This window comes from Panthera onca, chromosome D1, assembly GCF_046562875.1.
Source record: "Panthera onca isolate mPanOnc1 chromosome D1, mPanOnc1 haplotype 2, whole genome shotgun sequence".
In the NCBI taxonomy this organism is placed as follows: Eukaryota; Metazoa; Chordata; class Mammalia; order Carnivora; family Felidae; genus Panthera; species Panthera onca.
In genome coordinates this window covers 61218468-61235201 of record NC_138348.1, presented here as the reverse complement: position 1 = coordinate 61235201, position 16734 = coordinate 61218468, and the positions used below count along the sequence as shown (strand labels likewise).

General features: G+C 47.6%; 1 protein-coding gene across 4 annotated transcripts; it reads left to right on the top strand.

The window, feature by feature from the left end:
• Positions 1-91: 91 nt before the first annotated feature.
• Positions 92-15706, top strand: KCTD21 (potassium channel tetramerization domain containing 21). Of its 4 annotated transcripts, none has more exons than XM_060605518.2 (2): positions 92-194; positions 12643-15706. In XM_060605518.2, exon 2 carries the CDS (start codon positions 12673-12675, stop codon positions 13453-13455), a length of 783 nt encoding a protein of 260 aa, XP_060461501.1. In that variant the 5' UTR covers positions 92-194; positions 12643-12672; the 3' UTR covers positions 13456-15706. The 4 variants fall into 4 exon arrangements, with proteins under 4 accessions (XP_060461501.1, XP_060461500.1, XP_060461503.1 ...); XM_060605517.2 differs by having other exon boundaries at positions 114-242; XM_060605520.3 differs by having other exon boundaries at positions 142-286.
• Positions 15707-16734: the final 1028 nt, after the last annotated feature.

Genomic DNA, 16734 nt, shown 5'->3' with positions numbered 1-16734 from the left:
GCAATGCCTCCTGGGAGATGGAGTTTGCGCTAGGCGTGCCGAGCCGCAAAGAGACCAGGGAGAACTACAAATCCCGGAGCGCAGCGCGCGGGTCCCGGGCCGCCACGCCCCTGGGCTGGGCTCTGGCCCTCCTCCCCCCTCGCAAAGCTGCGCTGGCCGCCCGCGGAGGGGAGGCTGCAGAGCGAGGGCAGGAGGTGGGTGCGGCGCGGCGCGAGCGGAGACTCGGGGCGCAGAGACAGCCGGTGAGGGGACGCGGGCCCAGCTGGCACCTGTCCTACTATGAGAGGTCATCTTGCCTATCTTAGCCTCGCCATTCTCATCTGTGCAATGGGGATGGCAACGCCAGAGACTGCGGGGGAGGGGGCGCTTGTTGGAAAGAAGGGGCGGAGCTGGTGGAAAGAGTCTGGCGGGATGGGGAAGGTTGGAAAAGCCCGGATTAAGAGGGTCGAGACTGTGGGCGGAGTCTGGTGGGTGGGGCAAAGAAGGGCGGAGTCTCTAGGTGAGGAGGAGAAGTAGAGTGAGGTCGGAGGAGGGGGTGGCCAGGGCTGGGGCGTCAGTGCTGAGAAAGCCGATAAGGCAAGCCTAGGTTAGACTGGTTGGGATGGTCCAAAAAGCAATGGGGAAAGAGGGGCGGAGACACAGAGATGGAAAGGATCCTTCCCAGCCCCGGAAAGCCCAGGGTCGGCCGCGCGTTGATACATTTTGGGTACAGGGGTGCCCGAGTGGGCAAATACCCATGAATGCACAGAACAAACATCTTCCTTTCCTTGTGATAGAAATAAAGAGCCCATCCCTTGAACTCAGTGCGTCACACATGATCTCATTCAACGCTCTTACCCTGTAGAGGCGGCACCGTATCTATTTACAGGTGAGGAACAAGAGGCTTAGAGAAGTGAAGTAACTTGCCCCAAACCATAGGACTCCTTACTCCAAAGACCCTGCTTTATTTCCTGCACTTCAGGGAGACAGAGGTTTAATCTGGAGTGGATGGCAGGGAAGAAACAAGAGTTTAGATGTCCTGCTGTATGCAGGTTGTGTGACAGGACCAGCTTCAACCTTTCTGAATGCCAACCTCTAAGGCACCCCTCCTATGGATATTGTGAAGATGAAATGAGATGGATTTCAAAGCCCTCTGTTTAGCAGGAAGACCACAGAAAGAGAGTGGTTGAAATGGAGTGCTTGTGTCTGAGGAAAACCACAAGAGGAAGCCTGAGAGTAAGCTGATTGGATGAAGGAAAATTCTGGAAGAAGATGGGGGATGGTGGTGGTTGTTGGGAGTCTGCACCAGGTACTTTGCTGTGCAAATGGAGAAGCTAGCTGGGTTGTCAGGTCAGGTGGCTTCCTTCCAGCTCACTTTTCCCTGTGCTGTACCCTAACTGGGCAGCTCACTGCAGGGCCCCTGTGTGTCACCTGAGTTTAGAAAGCACCTTTTCCCCCTACAGTGTGGGCTGTGGGGGTATTGAGCAGCCTGTGGGCTTCTTAGAGATACGAACTGGGCAAAACAGAGCTGAAAGTACATCTGTTGGGTGTGGGGACGCCAGGAACTGGGAGGTGAAGGGCGGTGCTCCCATATGGTCCCCAGGGCTGTGAGCCAGTCTTTATCTTGGTGGACTGAGTAAGCGGGGGGGGGGGGGGGGGGGGGGGAGTCTCATCCAGCTTACTGGGAGACACATTACTCACTCTGAGTATTGTCACCCTTGAAAGTTACCCAGCCATCTTCAATCTATCTTCTACACAGTGGGAATTCCTCCATTTACTTCCAGGTGGTCACCTGGGCTTGGCTTAGATTCCAAACTGAAACTTCAAGAATGTGTTTCAAAATAAAAAGTTTTTAAGATTCAGGAGGTGGTGATGAACCTCCTTATTGGTAGATGTCAGTCTGGGGTGAAGAAAACAGATCTCACTAAGGGGAAGAAATTTCCCCTTCCCCTACTCTGCCTGCTTCTGGCAGGTACGAAGAGGGAAGATGTCAGCCTCAACAGAGTGGTCAGGCACTACCTAAACAAAGTAGGCTTTTGGTAAGAGGTGGAAATAAAATGTTCTGAAGATGTAGAGAGGAAAGAAAGGAATTCCAGCTGAGGGGACTGACAGATGAAAGGGATTTTCTTTTAGAGTGCAGGCCAAAGGGATGACAGCAAATTGCAGAGATCAGAGAGGGCCTGACATGGATAATGATAGTATCCATTCATCTATGAAATCAACATGCAGAAGGTGCCTAGCACAGTAATAACTGCTCAGCCATTATTCTTGCTGCTGTTGTTACAGTCACCATCTACCCAGAATCGGCCCAGGCCCACACAGCTAAAGTGTCAGAGCCTAATTCACACACAGGCCCGGGTGATGCCAAAGCCCCTCCGGTTTTTTGCCCACCCACAACATTTCTAAGGCCCAGAATGGGCCCCGCTTTGTGAACATGACAGGAGTTTCTTTCCTGCTGTAGTAGCAGAGACTCTAGGTTCTGGAGGAGGCAGGGGGAACAAGGCCTGAACAGCCATCTTCTCCCAGCCTGGATCCCAAACACAGAAACAGGCAGGCCTGGCTCCGTAGTTTCTGTGAGCGGTGGGTCTATGGAGAGAGACCACTCGGGTTTAAATTCTGTCTCCTCCACCAACTGTGGGCTATTTTAGCTTAGCCCTGGTTGGTTCCCTCATCCTCCAAAGCACGGCAACACATGGAGAGGAAAATTACCAGATTATAATGCTTCTTGGTAGTAGTAATAACAGATGTGTTTATTGAACCTGGCTGGTTTGGGGGTCGGGCACTCTGACTGGAATTTTACATCTATAGTCCCATGAGGGAAGCATTCTTTTCTTCCCTCTTTCAAAATAAAAATATTTTTAGAATTTTCAAGGCTACAGATAAGTTTAAAGAGTAGCCTTTCACCTATATGCACCAATTCACCCTTTGCTGATTTTCCTTTTGCACATACCTTTTTGCTAAACTATTTACAAATTACAGATATCTTGACACTTGACCCCTAAATTCTTCAGCATGTAACTCCTAGTTACAGAATTCTCCTACATAACCATAATACTATTATTGTACCTAAGAAAATTTGAAAGAAGTAAATATCACTTAATAAACAATATGCTCACATTTCTCCAACTGCCAATCTTACGTAGTTGGGTTTTTGTTTTGTTTTCCTTTTTTGTCAGAAGTAGTCAAGATTCATGCATTATATTTAGTTATATCTCTTTACGCAACTCATTTACTCTATATAGAGCCTCTTCTACCTGTATAAATTTGGTTATTTTATCAATGGTTATTCAGGGTTGTTGGTTTTTTGTTTTTTGGTTTTTGTTTTTCCTTTCTGGCAACATCGTGTTCTTATTGCATCCCATCAGGAAGTGTATAATATCAGGGTCCTACTATCCATGAATGCTAAATTTGATTTTTGGTTAAGGTCATGACTGCCTGATCTCTCCATTGGTGTAATTTTTCCCTTTGTCATTAGTCTTTGGAGTGATTCCTTGAGAATGTCGAAATTGTGTGTTCCCAGTAACCTTTCACTACATCCATTGATGATCCTTGCCCGAGTTGCAACATTGAAAGTTGCAGAGTGATAATTTTCTAAGTGTGCCATTCTTTCTCTATTTATTAGCTGGTATTCTTTGTTATAGAATAATTTTTTCCACTGTTTGTGTGTGTCTTTCTCTCCTCTCCCTGTCTTTTTTCTTCTTGGAGTAACAAAGAGTCATGATTTTTTTTAAATTCAATGTGTTATAACCCATTATCATCATTAATCTTTTTGGTATTCAAATTATTCCAAATTTGGCCTAAGAGAGTCCCTTCAGGCCAGCTCCCGTGTTTTGTTTTAATTGCGATATGATTGACGTTTAACATTGTATTAGTTTTAGGTATACAACATAATGATTTGATATATGTATATATTGCGAAATGATTATCCCAATAAGTTTAGTTACCATTCACCACAACACATAGTTACAAAAATCCTTTTTTTCCTTTGATGAGAACTTTTAAGATCTTCTGTGTTGTTTTCACAAGATCTCATTAATCTTTCATTGCTTCTTTGCTGTCTGGCAAGAGATGTTCCAGGCTCACCTTGCACTTCTTCTATCAAAGTCCCGGAACCATCAATTTCTCCGGGAAACCCTGGTTTCTTTTTGTAGGAGATGACATTTAGAAACCAAGATCTGGAGTCAGGTGTGCTCATTGCTACTGGGGTGCTACTGGTAGGCTCTTTGAGTGAGCAGAGCTAAGAAATGATGGATGGATGGATAGATGGATGGATGGATGGACGGATGGACAGGTGGACAGGTGGACAGGTAGAGAAGTAATTATCAGTAGATTTAGTGTTGTTACAACTGGGCGTCACTGTGTAGAAGGAATAGATTGCATGGCAAGTAGTTTCATTATGGAAGCTCAATGGGCAGTAATATAGGAAATTGCACAGAAAACCCATGCCTAAAGACTCTGAGTGTATGGACTGTTGGCCAAAACCTCTGTGGCTCAGTTCAGTCTCTTGCTCAAGACCCAGATTAGAGAAGACCCCAGGCTGCCTCCAAAGGACTGTTCTCTGAGCCATGTCCAAGCCCAGAACCTTCTACAGGCCATGACTCAGAAATCAAGAATGCACATGAAGCCCTGGGTCAGGGACTCATTCTCTCTGCGTGGGTGAAATCAAGATTATGTGATTTGTTCTGCCAGGGTCGCAGAGTTGTGGTAAAGATCAATATATATTTATTTTTTAATTGCTAATAAGTCTTTTCAGTACATATTATAAATTTCCTTCTCCTTTTTATTGTTTCAATACCACAGTTTGGAATGTCATTGCTTTATAATCCTATTTAATACATTACTAGTAGTTACTAGTTATCTTAACTAGCATTTAAGGTAATTACTCTTTTTCAAATATTCCTTCAAGTTATCACTTATCAATTTTTCCAAAGTAAGATTTTAATCTTTTTTTTTAATCCTTTGAAGAAATACTATTGGGATTTGGATTAGGACAGCATAACAACTGTAGTTAATTTTAGAACAACTTGAAGATATTTCATCTCTTTCAGAAGCATTACAAGTCTCTATTCAAATCCTCTTTATGCTGCCTAATAAAGTATTATGGTTTATATTACTGGAAGGGGCACAGGCTTTGGAGAGAGACCTCATTTGGAATTCTAGCTCTGCTGCCTCTAGCTGTGTGATCTTCAGCAGCTGTCATCACTACTCTGTGCATCAGTTTTATAATCCTAAACACCGGGATAACACTCGTACCTACCTCACAGCATCTGTGTGGTGTTTTAATGAAATAGTCTGTTGGAAAGTGCCTTGCATAGCTCAGGGCATGTCCTTGGTTCTCAGGAAGTGTTGATTCTCTACACCCTGGTCTTTATGTAGGTCAGAATCAAATTCAGATGGCAGGTGTAAGAGCACCTGGTAAGAGGTAGGAGGGGAACAAGTGACAGATCTCTCCAAGGGCCTTTGTTCACAATCCACACTTTGCAGTTAGACAGGCCTAGACTTGAATCCTGGCTCCGACACTGTTTGGTGCAAGTTCCCTACCTCTTAAAGCCTGAGGTTCTCATTTGCAAAGTGCAGATAATACTTTTCTTGAAAGGGTGTTACGGGGCTTAAATGAGCTCATATGTATAACAGAGCTAGCAGGTATGGTACACAGCAGGTACTCAGCATTAGCTGTGTCCTGCATGAGGACTGCAGGGACACGTGGGTGCCTGGACCATGTTTTAAAGTAGGACTCTAGAGCAATGTCTTGGCTGCCCTTCCTCACAGGACATCTGCTGTCAAAGAATTCTATTTTCTGTGTCACAGAAAGGTAGAGGTTGCAGCCAGGTAATTTCCAGGCCCCAGACTGGAATTTCCCTTTGCATGGTACCAGGCTGGGCCTCAAGACCCCCTCTCATTTGGGCCACAGACCCGTTCCAGAAAGGAGAGAATTCCAGCAGCAACTTCCAAGGCCCCCTGGCCTCCCCAACTCAGGCGGTCTGGGGATCAGCATGGCATAATTTCCTGGTTTGATGGTTTGACACCAGCCCTTTTCTCAAACAGGGAAAGAGGGCTAATCTCTTGCTTGGTTTTTTAGTCGAGAGGCAGGCTTGGAAAGCCTCCTGCTGAAGAAAAATAATTCGTTCAGTGGTGATTTCTTTTATCTACTTCCTGGTCCTGTGTGAGTTCTCATTCATCCTTTCTAATCTGGCTCTGAAAAACCTGGCATTTTGTGTTTCGTGGCTTTGTCATTAGACATCATCGGCTGCTGTTGAAATAGAAGGGCTTGGGCTTTTCAGTGGATTTGCCCTGTGTCAGCCATGGAGGCACTGTGGGCTGTTCTCGGGTCCTGTCCCCACTTCCATGATGGGAGTGGGCAGAGCCCCAGGCCGGCCGCAGACCCACCACCCAAGGACATTTCCATCTGGTCGGGATGGAGAATAGGGTATGTGCATCTCTCACTCACATTAAGACCCCGTGGTGGGAAAGAGGACTGATCACAAGTGTTGGACCCACACAGAACTGGATTCAGATCCCAGCTCCTCCACTGACTCCTACACTTTCTGAGCCTCAGTTTCCTCATCTGTAAAATGGAGATAATAATAGTCTCTTTCACAGGGTGCTTATGAAGACATCAAATGAAGGAATGCATGTACAGCATTTAGCACAATAGTATCATTTTCTGTACTTTTCTATATGTTTTTATTGCAAATAAAATGCTACCAAGTGTTACATGAAGCTCCTCACATAGAGCAGGAGGTGTGCACTAGGTAAGTGGTAACCGTCTTGCCAAGCAGTCTGCAGAGCAGTGCTTTTAAAGGCTGCTTCAGAGATTGTCAAACTTGTCTGAAGCTATCACAGCCCTTTGTTGCTGTTCCAACTCTGCAGCCTGAGTGGGCTGAGAACGGGCTCTCTGCTAGTTGGCTATGTGTCCATTCTCTCTGAGTCCACTTTTCTGTCATCTGCCAAACGGAGAATGATGCCTACTTTGTAGGATTGCTCCAAGAATTTAAAAGGCTGGTGAGTGTAAAGGTCTTGGATGTAGTAAAACACCCAGTAAATGTTCATCCGTCCCACCCCGCTGCCCACCCCCCTCCCCCATCCCCATGACACTAGCATCCGCTGTGTGCTAGGCAGTGCCTGTGCGGGGACATGAGATGTGTCTGTGCTTCAAGGAGATCACAACCTAGGCAGTGGTTTTCAACAACAATTTTTGTCACAGCTCACAGTATGAAGACATACTTTAGATCACCATCCAGTTCACGCACAAACACACACAACTGAAAAAGTTTCCCAACAATATATGTAGCTGGTCACAACCCATTGTGTTGATTTCATGAGACAATCCCAATCTTGATCCTTTTTCCAGTTTATGAAGTCATAATTTACATACAGTGAAAACTCACCCTCTTGGGGTATACTGTTACATGAATTTTCATAACTTTTATAACTACCACCACATCAAGACATAGAGTGTTCCCATGACTCCAAGGTATTCCCTCTTGCCTGTTTGTAGTCAATTTTTTCCCCAGTCCAGGCCCTAGCAATTACCGGTCTGATTTCTGTCTCTATAGTTTTACCTTTTTTAGAACGTTACATAAATAAGATCACATACCTCTGTAACCTTTTTTTTTTTTTTTTATGTTTATTTACTTTCGAGAGAGAGAGAGAGAGAGAGCACAAGCAGGTGAAAGGCAGAGAGGGAGACACAGAATGCAAAGCAGGCTCCAGGCTCTAAGCTGTCAGCACGGAGCCTGACACGGGGCTCAAACTCACAAACATGAGAGAGAATGACCTGAGCCAAAGTCAGACACTTAACCGACTAAGACACCCAGGCGCCCTACCTATGTAACCTTTTGAGGCTGGCTTCTTTTACTTAACATAATGCTTTTGACATTCTTCTCTTGTGGTATATGTCAGTAGCTAGTCCCTTTGTATTCCTGAGTCATATTCCATTGTATGGTTGTGTGACTGTGTTTACCATTTACATTTTAGTTGTTTCCAGGTTTGAGCAATTATGAATAAAGCTGCTGTAACTATTCAGGTACAGGTGTTTGCATGGACATATGTCCTCATTTCTCTGGGTACATAATGAGGAGTGGGATTGATGGGTCATGCGGAAACTGAATGCCAAACTTCCACCATGGTTGTACCATTTTGCATTCTCACTGGCAATTCAGGAGACTCACTGCTCTGTATAGTCAGCAGCGTTCAGTATGATCAGATTTTTTTTTAAGTTTATGTATTATTTTGAGAGAGAGAGAGCATGGGGGAGGGGTAGAGAGGGACGGAGGGAGGGAGGGAGAGAATCCCAAGCAGGCTGTGCACTGTCAGCACAGAGCCCAACGTGAGGCTCAAACTCATGAACCATGAGATCATGCCCTGAACTGAAATCAAGAGTTGGGTGCTTAACCGACTGAGCCACCCAGGCGCCCTGGTATGGTCAGATTTTTTTATTGGAGCCATTTTAATAGGTATACAGTGTTACCTAATTGTGGTTTTAAGTTTCATGTCCTTCATGACTATTGCTGTTGAGCTTTTTTTTCAAGTGGTTATTTGTCATCAATATGACTTTGGTGAAGTGTGTGTTCAGATCATCTGCCCATTTTTTCATTGGGTTATCTGTTTTCTGTTTTGAGAGCTCTTTCTACATTCTTGTTAACAACCTTTTATCAGATCTATGTTTTGCAAATACTTTCTGCCAGTGTGTCTTATTTTCATTTTCTCAACACTGCCTTTTGAAGAGGAGTTTCTCGTTTGGTGAAGTCCAGTGTGTCGATTTTTTTATGGTTTGTGCCTTTTGGGTCCCATGCAACAAATCTTTGCCTAACCCAAAGTCACAAAGGTTTTCTCCCAGAAGTTTTAGTTTTCAAAAGATTTTACCTATAGGTCTATGGTCTGTTTGGAGTTAATTTTTCCTACATGGTACGAGATATGGGTCAAGGTTCTTTTTTTGCATGTAGATGTCCAGTGATCTGCACCTTGAAGGAGGGCCATGTGCAAATCAGCTCATAACATGATGGAATGGTGGGCACGGCCAGGTAGGCTGTGCAAAGGACCAGGAACCCCCAAGAGGAGAGCTGTTAACCTAGTAGAGATCTGGGGATGGCCTTACAGAGACGCAGTGGCTCATAGGTGGGGCCTTCAAGGTTGACAGCAGAGAAGGTGGAGAGGGTGGTATAGGGAGAGCAAAGTCAGGCAGGTGACAGCATGAGGATGTTTGCAGTGCCATCTGGAATGCGGGAGGATAGAGTGGGGGAGGGGCTGGAGGTGAGCTTGGAAGAGCAAGGTGGTCTGGCCAGGCAGTCGTGCTCCAGAAGACTGAAATGGAAGGTGGAGAGGAAGAAGGCAGGGAGCCAAATGAGCAGGTAAGGAGAGCAGAGGAGAAGCCAGAGCCCGGGGAGGGCTTTAGGGATGCGTTTGAAGAGTCAGAGTGAGAAAAATTATAGGGATGAGGACTCGGAGCTGCCTCCTGGATCTTAGGCTCAGGCAGTTGAGTGGCTGAGAAGCGTTCACCGTGGGTTTGGGAGAAGAGGAATTCTGTGTCAGGCCTTCTGATACCCATGGAACATCAAGGTGGAGAAGTCCAGGACACAGCTGAGGACACACAGGGGACTGGAGCTCAGTGAGGATCGTCAGTTCATCCCCACCTGACCACAAACCCTTCATCACACAAAGCTTTCGGCACCTCCTGCCCCGAGGTGCCAGGTCCTGTCCTCATGTGTCCTTGTGCCATTTACACCACGACCTGTACAGCTGTGATGGTGGAAAATGGGGGCTTGGATGGCTGAGCTCTGTGACTTGTGGGCACGGAGAGAATACCACAGAGAGCACCTTAGACTGAGGGAGGGGGCAGGAAATCTGGCTTCTAACCAGTCTCCGCCCCGACTGCCTGTGTAGCTGACAGGCAGTGACGATGCCAGGGAGTCGCACGGCTCTGGGGAAGAGGCAGGAAGGCAGATGCTCTGCTGCTTTTGCAAGCAGAGAAATAGGAGTTTGGGTACCCACCCAAGAGCCCCCAGGTATGCCAGGTGTGCCTTGTGGCTCCTGACTATCTCCCTCCCTCTCCCCCCCACCACCACCCAGTGCTCTGAGCTCTTCAGCACTAATGTACAGAGGAGATATGGGGTCTGCAGCCCACAGAACCAACAGCAAAGACAGCCCGGCCTCTCTGATGCCTGAGGCTGCTCTTTCCATGTTGCTGAGCTACTGGATAGAGCCCGGGCCTTAAGTCAAGGAGATGGGGCACCTGGGTTGCTCAGTCGGTTAAGTGTCTGCTTTGGCTCAGGTCATGATCTCACGGTTTGTGAGTTCCAGCCCCACATGAGGCTTTCCACTGTCAGTACAGAGCCGGCTTCAGATCCTCTGTCCGCCCCCCCCTTCTGCCTCTCCCTCACCCACACTCTTTCTCTAAAATAAACATTAAAAAAAAATTTTTTTTAAGGAAATCAAGGAGAGAGACTGAAAACTAACATATGCAAATTACTACCTAGAAAGAAAAGGAAGATTCTGGAAAGAGGAAGGGGATGGCACTGGCTCATGGGTCCATCTCCTGCCTGGGCCCTCTGCAGACAGAACTGACCAGTGTCAGCCCTGAAGCCAGAGCACCTTCCTGCAGCTGCAGGTCCCCACACAGCAGCCATCCCTTCCTCAGCCCTAGCCCCACCCCTTCAGCTGGACCTCCCCGCTGTCCCACAGCCCATCTGCTCCAGGCTTCTGCTGCCAATTTTGTAACTTCACCATGGCTCGTTTCTCTTCAGACACTCCAGATGGTTAATGCCTTTCTACAGTATCAAAGTGCCCCATTAGATGAGGAAGGAGTCATGAGGTGACCCCCTAGACAGTTGGGTGAGGCAGCTGAGCATCTCCCTCCACCAGCATGGACGGCCTCCATTTTCTGGCAGGAGTCTCCATCCCCTGGAGTTAAGGGGGTCTTAGTGCAGCCAGCCTCCTCAGAAGACAGGCATGGTGAGGGTAAGAAGTGCTCTGGCCTGCTCATCATCCTTGCTGGGTGACTTTGGGGAAGTCCTCCCTCAGACCTCTGTTTTCCCATGTGGATAGTAAGCATGCCAGAATTCATTCCTGACCTACTCCCTTAGCTCTTGGTCCATCTCCCTTGTCACTGCACCCTCACTGCCTCTTGTCTTGGTCTCCCTGCCAGCCTTTTCTTTTTGAGGGCGGCTGGGGCACTGGGTCCAATTCTTCTTTGTGGCCCTCACACCCAGCATCAGGGAAGGGTTGCTTAATCTGTTCCGCAGGTGGGATCTTGGGAAAGTATGTTGGAAGCTGAGGGTACATCCCTTCCTTTCTAGAACCTTAAAGAGAAGTTAGACTCCAAGACTTCAGGTTGAAGGAGACTCACCAGCCTTAGACACTGGAGGCTGCAAGGTAGTGGGGAGAAGGGCTTGTTAAGGAGAGAAGCGGGTAGAGAATGGGTAAAGGGTGCTCCGTGCAGAGTCCCACGTTTGCACTGAAACTCAAATTCTTCAGAGGTAGCTGGGGTGCCATCATGATGGGAAAGGGCAGGCCACCAGGAGTCAAGAACATCTTCATTGCAAGGCTAATTGTTACAGGAGGATGAGAGTCCAAGAAGGGGTGTCAGAGTCCAGAGAGCTGAGTGGCCCATTGTAAGCCTGGGACAGAGATGGAAATGGCACTAATCATAGCTATTCATTGTAAAATCCTTGAGATAGACTAATAATAAGAAGGCATCATTGGTACAGCAGAAGGGAGTGCTGGGCTGGGAGACCTAAATCTCAGAGCATTGGCTAGGTACTTAGAAGGTACCAGTGTTTGACTAGTAAGCATTTACGTATTTTTCTCTCTCACATAAAGGAACCTGGGTTTGAAACTTGGCATGGCCCTTCACCTCTCTGAGCATGGGGAATGAATCCTGACCGTGTTCCTCATCTGCACGATTGGGATGGATGGTGATATTGTCTAAGTCAAAAGATGTATCACCAGTATGTAAACAAATGTGTGTAAGGGCAGGTAACAGAGCATTTAGTCCAAGCACATTTTCTTTCCTTCCTTAGAGCAGTGGTTCTGTGTCTTAACTGAACATTTAGAATCACCAAGGGTGCTTTTAAAAAATACCAATGCTAGAGTATTAAAGACCAATTACAATAATCTCTGGAGGGCAGGACCCAGGCTTTGTTTTTTCATTTTTTCTTTTTTCTTTTTTTAACTCCCTAGTGAACCTAATACGCTTAAATAATGTGGCAATTATCTCATCAGGTATTAATTCATTTCAACCTCTAGGACTATAGGCTTGATCTACAATAAGGAGTTGAGAACTGTACATACATTGATGTTATGGTCTGAATGTTTGTGTCCCCCAGGTCCCTATATTGAAATCCTAATCTCCAGTGTGATGGACATAGCACCTTTAGGAGGTGATTAGGCTATGAGAATAGAGCCCTCATGAACAGGATTAGTGCCTTTATAAAAGAGACTCTAAAAAGAGCTCTCTTGCCCCTTCTGTTACATGAGGACCCAGTGAGAAGACAGCCCTTGCCAGACACCAAATCTGCCTACACCTTGATCTTGGACTTTCCAGCCTCTAGAACTGTGAGAGATAAATGCTTAAGCCACCTGATCTATGGTATTCTTTTATACCAGCCTCAACAGACTAAGACACCAGATATGGTTGGGTAACTTCTCACTTCTCTCCCTCTCTAGGACTACTTTCCAGCACCCCAGCCTCCTGCCATGTCTGACCCCATCACACTGAACGTTGGGGGGAAGCTCTATACGACTTCACTGGCAACCTTGACCAGCTTCCCCGACTCCATGCTGGGTGCCATGTTCAGTGGAAAGATGCCCACCAAGAGGGACAGCCAGGGCAACTGCTTCATTGACCGTGATGGCAAAGTGTTCCGCTACATCCTCAACTTCCTGCGGACCTCCCACTTGGACTTGCCTGAGGACTTCCAGGAGATGGGCCTGCTCCGAAGGGAGGCCGACTTCTACCAGGTGCAGCCCCTGATTGAGGCACTGCAGGAGAAGGAGGTGGAGCTCTCCAAGGCTGAGAAGAATGCCATGCTCAATATCACCCTGAACCAGCGTGTGCAGACAGTCCACTTCACCGTGCGGGAGGCACCTCAGATCTATAGCCTCTCTTCCTCCAGTATGGAGGTCTTCAATGCCAACATCTTCAGTACCTCTTGCCTCTTCCTCAAGCTCCTTGGCTCCAAGCTCTTCTATTGCTCCAACGGTAATCTCTCCTCCATCACGAGCCACTTGCAGGATCCCAACCACCTGACTCTGGACTGGGTGGCCAATGTGGAGGGCCTGCCAGAGGAGGAGTACACCAAGCAGAACCTCAAGAGGCTCTGGGTGGTGCCAGCCAACAAGCAAATCAACAGCTTCCAGGTCTTCGTGGAGGAGGTGCTGAAAATTGCTCTGAGTGATGGCTTCTGCATCGATTCTTCTCACCCACACGCTGTGGATTTTATGAACAATAAGATTATTCGATTAATACGGTACAGGTAAAAGGACCCCAGGAACACTGAAGGAGGGGGCTTCCAAGAAGCTGCATGTCAGCCAAGGTCCTGGAGAGTGTCTCACCAGTGGTGTGAGGCAGGGCGCTTTACTAATCTGTATTAACCGCATAGCAGGACTTGATTCCCCCCACAATGCAGTCTACCTATAGGAATCCGTGTGTCCTCTCAACGGAGCTACCTTTTTCCTTGCCACTTTGAGCTACAGATGGGCAGTTTGTCATAAGTGAAGTGCCTGCCAGTGTGTCCTAAAGGAGGCCACAGGAGGGCTTTCTGGCTACAAAGGAATAGCGAATTTTCCACAGGCTCCAGCTCTCTCTGTACCACTAGGCAGTGCCTCACTTAGCCATCTATGAAAGGAGCCCCTGGTGGAGGGAAAGGGATGAAAACAAGAGGCTTCCTTCAGTTTCCCAGGACCTAAAGTAACCAGAGATCCCCACTCTACCTGCTCCTCTGTCCCTAGGATGCAGCCGGGACCTTGGACTTGTTTGCCCAGGGACAACCATGTTTGGCTGGCGTGGAAATGCAGTATGATTTCAGAGCTGCGTTTTGGGCCCCCACTGTGGTGGGGAGAGATTTGAGCTGTGGCATGGCCTAGAGGAGTGAGCATCCAGGCAGGGTTCAGAAGATGGGGATATCCCTCTGGACTGGGCCAAATGTAGACATGTGGGGGTTTTTCACTTCACAGGTGAGCTGCTGTCCTTGCGAAGATTTTAAAGTACCTGGAGCCAGTGCAACAGAAGGCGTTTCATAACGTGGACTGTTACATGACTTCTGTAATCCTTTCCCCAAGAATTTGAAGTATCATTGAAAGAGGTCATTTTAAATAATATTATGGACTCTCAGGGTTGGAAAATAATTTAGTGGTCGCTTAGCCCTTCCTGGCCCCCAGCACACCCCAGCCCATTTGGGGCTAAGCACCTCTCCCCAGCACCTTCAAGTGATCACATCCCTCCTTGCATATTTCCAGCAACAGGAAGCTCATCAACCCCAAGGCAGCCCCTGCCGTGGTTGGCCAGTGCTGTTAGAAAGCCCTTCCTTACATTGAACCAAAATCTGTTCTTCCACGCCCATTTTCTAGTCTTGGATCTAGACCTTCTTTCTCACTCAGAGGTATGTTTGTTTACTCTTTCACAATAGTCACCTTAAAAGGCCAGACCCTTATTCTGAAAATATTACTCAAATTAGGATTCCCCCTGGGATTTGTCCAGAACCAAGGTTAACCCCCTTCCCATCCCTTGTAAGTCAGCCCCATCTTGTGATCACTTCACTTTGTTTTGTGACACCCATTTCATCCGCCTCCTCACCGTCTGTGGCTCCGCATAGCTTTTGACCACCTCCTGTTGGAGGATAAAGATTTGTTGCCCCAAGAAAGTGTTGCCAGAGGAAGGAGGCCAGGATATGGCAGGGCGGATTGCACCAAGGAGCCCTGGAGTTACCATAACACTGCTCTCAGAGTAAGCGTCCAGGCACTGTGACATTGCTCGGAAAGAAGTGGCCTTCTGCTGTGGTACAGTTTCTGGTCATAACCAACCCGTGGACCTCCCTGGGATAAGGTCCAGAGCAAGACACCCCAAGCCACCACTTTCCAAGGGGTGATGAATAGTGCAGACCTCAAAACTGCACATTATGATTCATCCCTAAGTTTGGCCTTGGGAATCTTCCCCATTGGGTAGGGGCTCTTGGACAAAACCAGGGAAGCCTAGTGACACAGGCACCCACAGGAGATGGGCTGAGGAAGGGACTTCCTATAATTACACCCTGGGAACAAGGAGCTTGTATGCTGGGCTGTGGGCAAGGCTGCATCCATTAGGTAATAAAGGCCTTTTCCCCCTACAGTGGGACCCAGGAGTCTCTGACAGCTGTCCCAGGTCACCAGGCCAATAGTACTTGGGAAGGTCACTCAGGAGAACCCAGGTTAGAACAGACACAGCAGAAGCTGTGATCACAATCAAACAGTTTATCACCACTGCCCTTTTCCTTCTCCATAAAAAGTATCTTTCTCCATCTTCTTGGTGCTTCTTAATTCAAACGGCTTGACGTTAGAGAAAGTAAAGGACTTGTGAAGCCACTAATGTGCTGTGTGACTGCGCAAGTCGCCCACCTCACTGAGCCACCTCCATTTCTTCATCTGTGAAATGGGCATAACAGTAATACATAACCCTACCTACCTCACAGGGCTGTTGTGAGGATCAAATGAAATAATGTACGTGAGAATACAGTATAAATGATCATCAGTGTTACTATTTTGCATCTGCTTATTTATAAGGGGTGAAAAATACCCTGGCCTTGGAGTCAGGCTGACCTGAATTTGAATTCTGGCTCCATCGCTTGTTATGGAACCTTGGACCAGTCACAGGGCCACTGATGTGTTTCCTCATGGGATAACAACCTCACCTCCCGGTGTTAATGTGACTTAAGTGAGCTGGTGGCCGTGAAAATTCCTAGCTAGGCCTGGCACATAGGAACTCAGTAGATACTTGCTCTTTCAGGAAGTCATACTGGTGGACTGCCGTGCAGGGAGCACCTCGAGAGAACAATTTAGCAAGCCCACCTGGAGCATTTGGTGTGTGGGCCCCGAGGATGGAAACAGCCACAAATAAGTTCAATCTGGAAAAGGCTTAGAGGACCACAAAATGTGCTGTGGGAACTTGAAAGCAAGTTCCGGTCTCATAAACGGCTTAAGGGACGAACAAGCCAGGCCTCTAAGGGTAAGTTGGGTTGTGACAGCTAAGCAGGGTACCATGGGTGCAGGAAACAGCAAGAGCAGAGAGCAGGGAGCCAGGTGGAAAGGGTGAGCCCTCACACGTGACTCCAGCACAAGGGGAGTGACAGGTGGTGCATTCAGCACATTCGCTGTGCATGCCTCTCAGGTGCGGGCAGCCATTGCTTAGCAAAACTAAGAAAGCACATGGAGTGGTAGAGGCAGCACCATGCCAGAGGACGAGTGAGTCAGTGCGAGCGTGCACAGGGAGGCAAGGATGTGCATCTTGTGAGCCCTTCGCTGCCCGATGGTGATCCATGATCTCAACCAGGCAGTTTAGTCTTTTGCACAGCCAAGAGCTTTGTCTCAACTGAAGGGCAATGCCAGGCACGCGTGAACTTGTCAGCTTTCCATTCCTATCCTTGGTGTGGTCCCAAGCAAGAAGAGGGACAGTCAGAAAGGGAGCTGGGGGGAATCCTAAGGCATTTTGGTGTTACCACGTCCTGAGGCCAGCCACCAAATAGGGCCCCTGCATGCTTGAAGGCCATCTCAAGCACTGCTTCCTGT